At 38.9% G+C, this 12,059-nt stretch overlaps 1 protein-coding gene across 2 annotated transcripts in view; it reads right to left on the reverse strand.

Moving 5' to 3' along the window:
• ehd3 (EH-domain containing 3) overlaps positions 1–12,059 on the reverse strand; it is a 68,816-nt gene that overhangs the window by 47,290 nt on the left and 9,467 nt on the right. For both annotated transcript variants that reach the window (XM_066676591.1, XM_066676592.1), the window contains exons 2-3: positions 7,438–7,614; positions 1,876–1,973 (exon numbers count right to left, since the gene is read on the reverse strand). In XM_066676591.1, the coding sequence (XP_066532688.1) occupies positions 1,876–1,973; positions 7,438–7,614 (275 nt within the window). The remainder of the gene's footprint in view (positions 1–1,875; positions 1,974–7,437; positions 7,615–12,059) is intronic.

The following is a 12,059-nucleotide window of genomic DNA, read 5'->3' on the forward strand; positions in this document are numbered from 1 at the left end:
ATTTGCATAAAAATATTTTAAAATTCTAGATTATTTTATTCCATTTCTATTGGTCCATTCATTATGAATTGTTCACACAATGTGAAGGATAGAGGCTGTGTTCAAATGGTTGTTTAAAATAAAAATAAACAAAAATGGAGATACTAGTTGTTGTTGTTGTTTTTTAACAGCGATGATACCACAATACTTTCTGAAACTTCAACTCATGCCTATAGTCAGATTCAGAACATGAGTAAATGTAATCCTGAGTGGCTTCAGTTCAGCTGGTGCAGCAACAGAGCCTAAAGGAACGTGCTGATGCTGTGTAGTCAGAGCGATTAAAATGGGCTAACCCTGTCCTGACTTTGCTGAGTGATGGATGAAGTAACCATGCACTAAACAAACATTATCTAGTGTATGTGGAAGGGGGACTGTAATCATCTTTCAGTTAATGTCACTGCAGGAATGGTAATTGACAGGGATGCACTTATAGAGATTGTTAAGCTGATAATGATTTTGCATTTTTAAACAAGGTAACACTACAGTCCATTCATGAAGTGCAGTAAGCGTATGACAGCTTAAACTATAAAAGGTGTATCAGTGATTAACTGTGCACAGTCATAGAAGTTTTTCTGTAGTTGGCATCATGTAAGAATTTGTCCCTCTCTGTCAAATTACAAATCCAGTGAATGGGAAAGTTTCTTTCTTAATGAATGGGGGAAAAAATTGAGTTAATCAAACTGTCATACTTTGTGTACAGGCAGGCCAAAACATGTTTGAGGTGGTAGTAATACCTCCAGGTCCATCATGCTGAGCACAGGGACTCCACAAGGGCACAGGCTGAGCCTGCTGAGGCATGACTGTGTTCTTCAACCTGCTGAGGCATGACTGTGTTCCTACCTACAACAACAGCTACATTATTAAGGTTGCGGATGACACCACTGTGGTGGGCCTCATCTCTAACAGTGAGGACAACTACCGGAATGAGGTGAGCCATTAGGTCTAGTTGTACAAAAAGACCACAATCTCTACCTGAACATAGGGAAGGCCTAAGAAATTATAGTGGATTTCAGAAAAGGACACTCACAGCCCCCTCTGCAATGTATAGTGAACACAGCTAGCAGGAACATCTTGTAACTCTCTGCCCTCCCTCACAGACATTTACCACTCCTGCCATCACTAGCAGTGGTGACTCCTCCCACCCTTTACACCCACTCTCCAGCCTCCTGCCTTTAGGCCCTTTTCACAAATTAAATGATATCTTGATTATTCTATGTCCTGGACATAAAGAAAATTGACAATAAATTGTCCTTGATACTTGACAAGACTTATCTTTATAATAGTTGAAAGAAATACAAGGCACAGCATATTCCATCAACCCCAGATTATCATCAGTCTACCGTGTTCTAAATTACTAGACAGATTGTAGGATCCCAATGTCACAGGGACATAAAGTATTAAAGGGACATGTATAACTATATATGATATATAACTATTGCTATAGCTGTTATAAACATGCATATTTTTCTTCTGCAGCAGTACAGAAATTGTATGATGTTTTCTGAGTTTAGACCAGGAAAACCCCTACTAGAAATAAGCACTTTGAGGCAGATAGTTGAGGTCAGGTTGTCTAGAAAGTCTCCTTCACTAACTGGCCACTATTGCTAGGAAATGGATTATCATATCTGTATTTATTACCCTTTAAATCAAAAGCTATGTTAAACTGAGATAACGTTGCATACAATTGTGAATTGAGAGATAGTTACAACTACATAATATCACATACAACTCAGTACAAAACTCAGTAAATGACCACAATGCCCCTATTTATTTTTAATAAATATATGCATGTGTGTGTGTGTGTGTGTGTGTGTGCACGCGCACGTGAATTCGAACCTCTGCTGATCCTCTGCTTCTCTCCAGACAGGATTCCTGGAGTGTCAATCACACTTATGCTCTCCAGGACAGGGTTAGGCAGCTGGGCACACACAAACCTACAGTCAACACACACATATATTACAATAGATTAGATACAGACTTCTTAACCACAAGACAAGCCAGATTTTAATCATGATTATTTCAATATTTCAATTTCATAAAAGGCAAGATGGAAAATATATACAGAGGAATCATTACAATGTGAGAAATGTGGTCCATGTCAGATTTAAAGAAAAAAAAATTGGTGTAAATTGCATATTTATTCAAATACATACACACAATGATTTCTTCACTTTTTATATATTTTTATAAAAAGGGACCAAAAATGTATTTAGTAATAGCAGAAGGATAAGAATTAAAAAATAAATCAAAGTTTCAAAATGTGTCACATGTTTATAAGCAGACTTTCCTTGAATCTACACTGCCTATGTTTTTATTTTTGCCCTGTACTTTTGTGCACAATCTATTTAAATACACAAGGTTATATTTCCACCTACTATTTTCTAGTATCAGCATGAAAATGATGTCATGAAAAGTAGCATTACCCAATTGTATCAGTGCACATCATTTAGATAAACAAATAAAATAATATAAACTAATTTGCATTCACATTCTCGAAAATTCTCCACTTCGATGTACCGTTGAACCTCGAGAGTGCAGACTCTCCCATTGTGAAAAGCTGCAGATGTATTTGTAGACTTTGCAGGAGGGTTTTTTCCTTGTCTTATCCATTGTTTGTGTTTGTTGTTTTCTAGCCAGTGCTAACTAAAACAGCAACTTCCCGCATTTTGAAGGACTTCTCTTCAACTACTGTGTCTTCGGGGAGGTGGGTCATACATGAAAACACACTGGCAGATCGCAGTCACTTTATCTAGCAGTGTATTGCTCGCAAACAAGCTATGTGAGGCAGGCTCCCATCCAAGAGCCATTCATTCATTTCTTCCTTTCTTTCTTTATTGTAACCAGGGCAGGATTTTAGGGTGATTTTCTCCTCCGTGGTATATCGAAGAGCCCTTTAAAAACCCAAGCAGTCAGCACTTCTAGGTGAGCCGAGTCCAAATATACAAATATGGGACGATTCTGTATTTTACGGAACGGTTGACAACACTAACACACACATGCAAATGCAGAAACTGTATGTATAACATTACATAACATTTGTTTCCCCAAAGTGCTGTTGGAAAGTTAACAATGTTAACGCTAATCTCCCATTAGCAAATGCCACTGATTGTAAGTACCGATGGGTATCTTAAAACCATCAGATCATTCACTTATGTTAGCAGACTGTTGAGTTGAGATGAGAACAATAGATTAAGCCCTTTAAGGTTGCTAGCTAATTTAGCTGCCCAAATAACAGTACTTGCATTTTTTCTCTCTGCTTATACAGAGAGTAAGCACTGTAAACATTAAGCAGATTATACCAAAATGGCATTATTCGGCCCAATTAATTAGAATTATTTTATTGGCCACTGGGCTCCCACACAGAGGAGTTTGTTCTCAGCATTTAACCCAATCAGTTCAGCGACACACACACACACACACATGTGAACACTAGGAGGCAGTGAGCACACATGGCTGAAGCGGTGGGAAGCCCTAGCCACAGTACCTGGGGAGAAGTTGGGTTGGTTGGGTGCCTTGTTCAAAGACATTTCAGTCATGACCTGCTAGCTCTGGGGTTCTAACTGCCAATCTTCTGGTTACAAGCCCAGTTCCCTAACCACCAGGCCATGGCTGCCCCATGACTGATCAATCGGTTGACCACTAGTTCCTGTCTAAGCTGTTGGAAACACAGGCCGGTTCACTGGAAGAGCACAAAGGATTTTCGCACAAATCAAGAGTTCTTTGGGTGGAAAAGGGCCATGAGTCAATTCTGTTATATTAACTTCATCACTAGTGCAGCATTTAAGATGCCCAGGGAAGTGATGCAAATTTACTTGTTATTCAAACTGAAATGAATGAAACTGCAGGAAACTTTTGTTACCCTAGTGCTGGGCGGTATGTTCTATAAAACTGTATTTTTCAATATTATATCGGTTTCACAGTATTTGACTTTTTCCCCCACCATGCACGACATGTTAACCACATTGATTGTGAGAAGAATTCCTGCGGTAGAGTGGTTAAGAGTACCGTACTCCACCTTCATGAGAATTGTACAAAAATTATAATAATAATAAAAAAACAAATAAAATTCCCACATTAGTATTACATGTAATACAGGTTTGCATGGCCAGTTTTTCATCAGTTTTCAGAGGTGGCACTAAATTAGTGAAGGAATCATATGGCATGCCAACATGTTTTCCAGACAACTTCAAAACTACAGGCTAATTTTCACAACTTATGTAAACCAGCTACACTCTGTTAATGTTATCAATCTCTCACCAGTTTTATTTTTGTTTGTTTGAGAAAATTCTCATCTCATCTACTTTTCCACTTTTCCATTTCAGGGTCGCGGTGACAACAGGGTGAGCAAAGAAGCCCAGACGTCTCTGTCCCTCGCAACATACACCAATTCCTCCTGGGGGATCCCAAGGCGTTATCAGGCCAGCCGGGAGATATAATCCCTCAAGCATCCAGGAGGCATCCTGATCAGATGCCCAAACCACCTCAACTGACTTCTCTCAATGCGAAGGAGCAGCGACTCTACTCCGAGCTCCTCCCTATTCACTGAGCTCCTCACCCAATCACGGAGAGTACGCCCAGCAACCTATCGGAGAAAGCTCATTTTGGCCACTTGTATCCGCGATCTTGTTCTTTCGGTCATTACCCAGAGCTCATGACCATAGGTGAGAGTGGGGACGTAGACTGACCGGTAAATTGAGAGCTTTGCTTTATGGCTCAGCTCTCTCTTCACCACAACGGTGCAGTACAGTGACCGCATTACTGCAGACGCTGAACCTATCCTACGGTCAATCTCACTATCCCTCTTCCCATCACTCGTGAACAAGAACCCAAGATACTTGAACTCCTTCACTTGGGGCAGGTTATCACCCCTTACCTGAAGGGAGCATGCCATCTGTTTCCGGGAGATAACCATGGCCTCAGACTTGGAGGTGCTGATCCCCATACCGACTGCTGCACACTCGGCTGCAAACTGTTCAAGTGAACGCTGGAGACCTCCATGCAAAGAAACCAGAAGAACCACATCGTCCGCAAAAAGCAGAGAAGCCACCTCCTGAGCTCCTCGATGGAAGCCCTCCTGCCCCAGGCTACACTGCGCCACCCTGTCCATGAATATCAGGAACAGGAGTGGAGATAAGGCACAGCCCTGGCGGAGTCCAATGCCCACAATGGCACCGCATACTCCCGGAGCACCTCCCACAGAATCTCTCGGGGAACACGGTCATATGCCTTCTCCAAATCCGCAAAGCATGAGTAGAGTGGAGTAGCAAATTCCCACGCCCCCTCAATCATTTGTGAAAAAGTAAAGAGTTGGTCTATAGTTCCACGGCCAGGACGAAATCCGCATTGTTCCTCCAAAATCCTAGGTTCGGATTCTCCTTTCCAGCACCTTGACATAGACTTTCCCCGGGAGGCTGAGAAGTGTAATGCCACGATAATAGGCACACTTTCTCCGGTCCCCTTTTTTGAAAATAGGATCCACCACCCCGGTTTGCCAATCCAAAGGCACCGTTCCCGAGGTCCATGCAATATTGTATAGGCATGTCATCCAAGACAGCCCCACAGTATCGAGTGCCTTCAGTAACTCTGGGCGAATCTCATCCACTCCTGGAGCTTTGCCACTGCGAAGATTTTTCACCACCTCAGTGATTTCAGCCAAGGAAACGGAATCTGACCCCCCAGACACTTCTGGCCCTACCTCCTGCACAGGAGGCATGTCTCTCGAGTTAAGGAGTTCCTCAAAGTGCTCCTTCCAACGCCCAACAATACGCTCAGTCGAGTTCAGAGTTTCACCATCCTTGCTGAGCACAGCTTGGACAGTGTCCCCCCTCCCCCTCCTGAGCTGTCAGAGTGTTTTCCAGAACCTCTTTGAGGCCGCCCGGAAGTCATTCTCCATGGCCTCTCCAAACTCCTCCCATGCTCTGGATTTTACTTCAGAAACTGTCACAGCTGCAGCCTTTTTCACCTGCCGGTACCCATCCGCAGAATAGGAAGTTCCCCAAGCTATGAGAAAATTTTACTTTGATTAATCATAAAACAAATAAGAGGTATTTAGATATAAAGTAGCCAGGGCATTGTATTGCACTAAATGCTTCCCAAATATCTTAATTAAATTAAAAAAATAAAAAAATATCTCGACAGCATTTGCAGTGTTTGTTTGGTCCATGTCCAAACTTTTAAACTCGAAGTACTTCCAGGCATTAGACATGGCTCGGCAAATATTCTTCTGGGTCGTCATCATCTACTTCAATATGTGGTAGAAGGTCTGGTTAAGAACGTCCCCTGCCCATTTTCACAACGCTCAACACCACCACAAAGGGCGCTTTCACATGATATGCGGCAAAACCGCTATGCGCTGGCAAAGCCTTTGTTTTTCTACGGAGAGACCTTCGCCTCTTTACTCTGCCACTGTGCTACCATGAGCTGCGCGCACTGCGCTGTTTTGCTGCTTTGTCGCTGCGCACAAATTTCAAACTAAACAGCCTCGTGGCAAGCGACACACAGAACGCTTGTTTGAAAGCTCCATGTCGTTTCTTGTTTAAACACACAAAGTTACTCACTCTTGAAGCTTTGGAAAAGCAAAGAAGAAGGAACAGTGCCACCTAGCAGTGGCTTGTTTGCCTGCTGGCCACATTTGTGGATCAGGCTGCATTTGTATTTGGATCGCGAAAGGAAAGTCTCAAAATCAAAAAAAACAAAATCCCAAAAAACTTGAGTGACTCGATTCACAACCGCAGATTCAACAATTTACAAATAAATTTTAAATTCGAGACTTTGACTTTACAAATATTTGCAATGTAAATTTAAGCGAATGTATTTATTTTCGCATAAAAGTATGATATATCTATAAAAAACCAAAAACATGTATTTATGAATGTAACTGTATTTGTATAAATTGCAGACTGTAAGGCACAGATTGGAATGTATTAATTTGTGAATAGTGAAACATATTTGTGACTTGTGTTTAATTTGTGAATTAACATTTACGTATTTGTAAATTATTTCGAGACTAATCTTTCTCCATAATTGAGAGAGTGATCAAGAAACACTACTAAGTCTACAGCAACTTCACATAGAAAAAAAAAAGGTATCATTTTCTGGTCCACCCCTGTCTGAGTAATGGTCTCAGTCTGGCCACCACTATGAAAATTGTCTGGCTCCACCACTGGCTGGTATATGAAAATATCACAACAAAAATAAAAAACGGTTTTCGGCGCAAACCTGTATACCGGCCAGCACTATGTTACCCTATAGAAAATGTCACACTACATAGTAATTATAAAAATAGATATATGAAAGGTGCGCACACATCTTAGTGTTTAACAATACTATTTATTGAAAATCCAAAAATTGTATTCTTATTTGATAAGTACAATTTACTGTTCATATAAGCACACTGACCTGTTGAGAAAAGCATTGCCAAATGCATTGAGCTTACGAAAAGGCTTCTTAGGATCCACCACCAAAGCATTTCCTGGTATTAGTCCCTCAATGTCTCCATGCATGACGGCAATAAAAGAGTCCGTGGTGGGTTCTGGACCAATCCGCATACCAGGAAAGTCCTGCTCCAGGAGATATCTGCGGACAGGAACACAGTATCTATCAGTTTGAGTGGCTTAAAGGCTTTAAAGTGGTATGTGGTAATATTGGTTATAATCATTATACATGTACAGTTCACATTTGTATGAAACTTCCCTGGTCAAATTACAAGTGTTGTTGACTTTCTCAATAAAAAAACATTCACAAACCCTGCAAGGTCTTGCAAGGTCTAACGAACAATTAATGTTTATTTGCTGCATTTTAAAAATTTAGAGAAAATCGTAAAACACATAACATGGCAAGCACTATTTCACCTATAGGCAATTTTGCATAGCCAATCTACATAACATGTGCTTTTGGATTGTGGGAAGAAACCGAAGCACTTGGAGGAAACCCAAGCAGGCACTGGGAGACCACAGATCCTAACAGACAGTGACCCGAGGTGGTCACTGAACCCACAATCTCAGGACCTTGGAGCTGTGAGATGATAACACTCCCACAGTAATGCTATTTATATCAACAGTGAATAAAAATACACTCTAAGGAAATCAATACAGACCTATTCAGTTAACTAGGGACAAGCACAATTAAAAGAGATGTTGACCCAAAAATGTAGAATGCTATTCGGACCATTATAGGTTTTATTCAGTATTTTTAATTCTATCACTACACTATCTTTAACACTTGTAAATCCAGACAAAGACTTTGCCACTGCTACTCTCACATGCTCTAATACTAATACATATATGTAGAGGTATAGGTAATGTTGGAACTGCAAATGTATTTAAACATTCATTATTTTATCGTCTGCAATTACTACATTCTGACTAGGATTGTGGCTGATCCATAGCCTACTAAGATCATTTGGGTGCAAGGCAGAAACAGTGTGGACAGGGCACAAATCCATGCCAAAACATCACACACACAAAATCTGTGGCCATTTTAGCCTAGCCAGTCAACCCACTAGCACTGTTTTTTTTGGATTGTGGTCAGTCAGAGACATCAAATCTGTCTCATGCTCAGATTCATTTTGAATTAAATTTGAAACCACCAAAAAGTGAGGATTGAATCCAATTTGAAAAAGCATGATTTCTTGTAGTCCCAGTTTGCCAGACTCTAGGGGGCCTGCTACTTTGGCATGATGTGTAGGAGGAGGCAGATAGCCAATCAGAACGCAACTGGCAGGAACCTGAACGTGAAGCCAACTTAAAAGCACTGAAAGAAATTTATGGGTGGAGCGTCTGTGGCTGTTTTCTTTTGGCGCTCTGATTAGCCAGCAAGAACGAGGTTGTGGCCAAAGAGACATAATGCACATGTAGAAAATGAGCCAGTCAGGCTTGTGAGTGCACAATAAATAAATAAATAAATAAATAAGTATGCTCATTGTGTGCCTGTGATACATTTAAAAGTCCCTTCAAGCTCTGTCCAAGTCACATTTTACTGCCAAGGAATGAAGAATTGAAAGTCAAATAAGCTTCAGCAATAAGATTTGTTATGACATAATTCAGCCTTAAGACACTGCTAGAACATTCTGGCCCTGCAGTCTGTACCAGATTTGGTCTGATGTTTAAAAGGTCCATAACACAAAAACTGAATTTTACATTTTCTATTATGTTATTATTTATTTCAACGTTTATAAAAGGTTTAAAACCTATTCATTACTTAAAACGTCATTAATAATCATTTATGACCTCTTTTTCATCACATACTGACAGTGTTAGAGAATTTACTGAACATGTCAAGATAAAGAATAAGCTAAGACCCGAGAATGTTAATTTATACACCACATTATCATTAATATATAAAAAGACATTCTGTCAGTGGTTGATTGATTAGACGTGGTTGTTACATGGTTAAACTTATTAACAAATATGCGCTGAGGCTGACAGGTAAGGTCATTATTTGGCAAATACTGAGGTTACACTAATCTGAGATGAATGTGGGTTCACTATTTGGCAAACAACAGGTCATTGTTACCCTTTCTATGCCTTATAGCTAATTATGATTGACATTTAATGTATTAGCAACACACTTAACCATAAAAAAAAAAAAACTTTTTTTAACATGAATAAACCTTTATAGGTGTAGCCATATTCTAAAATGGTACTGACTGGGTTGTTTTAAACAAGTCCTTTTTAAAGTGACCATACATTTTAATTCTTAAAACATATAGAATGGTTTGGAAAACATAAGTAAAATAAATTTTTATTCAAAATAACATAAGTGGACATTAGAAGACAATTATATTTAAAGACTGTTTAGGGACTTTATTTACTAGGATGCATTCTAGATGCTAGCAGGGTTAAGTTTCCAGAGTGATGCCAGAGGGGGACCTGCAGAGTCTAAATCACTGTGTGCACTGACACTGGCACACAAACTCTTAACGTAGTTTCATGGGGAAGGAATTTGCCCTCAGGTTTCACTTGTTCAAAGCTGAAAGAAAAGCCTTCTTCCATTATACATCCTCCCTTAGTTCCCTACATCCACTATCAAACTATTTGCAGAACCATGGCACTCTATTTTATATTGTATTCTACTTTGTAATTTTTATAATGTAAATATTTAACTTTTACAAATGTACACAAAGCCATTTGGAGAGGTTTAATCTAAAATGTCCTTTTCAAAATAAACTTTCTGGTCAGAAAGCTTCACAACAGTGATGAAGTAATTTGCCACTAAATGCTACTTCACAGATATGATAACAAGCGAGTTGTACAATTCTTGAAATGTTGCACAATAATTTTACTGTTTAGACAAAACATTTTTGTCTAAACTGTATTTTCAAATTTAGCACTATTTCAGTATTAACATCATATATAAATAATCAGAACATGCACTGGTTATTTGGATGCAAAATATAATAACTACATATGTGCTGTATACATCAGGATCCCTGAAGTGTACTGCTGTTTATATATATTAAAAAAAAAACCTAAGTTGCTAAGTTTCTCTACAATGAACCATTTCACATTAAACCCCTCTGAATGATCCCTTATGCAGGAATGCGAATAAAACATTGAAATAGCAGTGTATTATGTATGTATTCTGATGTCTTCTGACTCTATAGGTATTCTTATATATGAACCATATAATCTGAATCATGTTCACTTTTAATGCCTCATTGGGCTGGTTTCCCAGATAGGGATAATATCCTCATTTCAAAGGAAAATCACTATTCAAATGCTGTGTAGTCCAGGGCTTGGTTTATGCCCTGTCTGGGAAACCACTTCACTATGTCCTTTGCCTCGTTATTTCAGACAATACTGCTTATTAGCCTATGTTACAAAAACCCTTTTCTAAAAGTTGCTATATAGAAGGGCTGGGCTTTCCAACAGGGTTCTGCGGAATAGGAGTGTGTGGTGTATTAAGTGATGAATGGATTTATAAATCTGTATTTGTTTAAAAAGACATTCCTTGACTGAATATAACATTTTCAAATCCATATTGAAATACAACATTAAAATTATTATATTCCCAACATATGACTTAAACTTGTCATAATTGTTTCAAGTGGGACAAGATGCGCAACATTATTGCTGGAAAATTATATCATAACATAGTGAGGGGAATGAAAGCTGCTAATACTTAAATATTGCTCTCTGGTTCATTTTATTAAAACTTCTCTAAGTAAACATCATTCATAGTTCAAAAACATCAGCTATAAAAACCTAAAAATCATGATAAGGTATTTAAAACCAGGGCTTAAATAATTACTGTGTATTAAGACCAGTTTTATATACATTTTTCAAACTTATTTATAATTATAAACATAATTTAATAATAATATAATTTAAACATATGATACATGTAGTTCACAATATTATTTTAGGTGTTATATACAACCCCAATTCCTATGAAGTTGGGACGTTGAGTAAAACATAAAAACGGAATACAATGATTTGCAAATCCTTTTCAACCTATATTCAATTGAATATTACAAAGACAAAGTATTTTATATACACTACAAAAAGACAAGATCTTTTATGTTCAAATGGATAGACTTTATTGTTTTTTGCAAATATTCACTCATTTTGAATTTGAGGCCTGCAACATGTTCCAAAAGAGTTGGGACAGGGGCATGTTTAGCACTGTTACATCACCTTTCCTTTTTTACAATATGCAGTAAGTGTTTGGGAACTGAGGACACTAATTGTTGAAGCTTTGTAGGGTAGCGTTCTTTCCCATTCTTGCTTGAGGTATAAATTCAGTTGCTAAACACTCTGAGCTCGCCGTTGTCATATTTTGCGCTTCATAATTCACCACACATTTTCAAATGGGAGGCAGGTCTGAACTGCAGGCAATCTTTTACTACGAAGCAATGCAGGGACATCCCTGAAAAAGACGTTGCTTGGATGGCAGCATATATTGCTCCAAAACCTGTATGTAACTTTCAGCATTAATGGTCCCTTCACAGATGTGCAAGTTACTGATGCCATGAGCACTAACACACCGGCTTTAGAACTTTGCACTGATAACAATCCAGA

The sequence above is a fragment of the Hoplias malabaricus genome, chromosome 7 (genome assembly GCF_029633855.1).
Source record: "Hoplias malabaricus isolate fHopMal1 chromosome 7, fHopMal1.hap1, whole genome shotgun sequence".
NCBI lineage: Eukaryota > Metazoa > Chordata > Actinopteri > Characiformes > Erythrinidae > Hoplias > Hoplias malabaricus.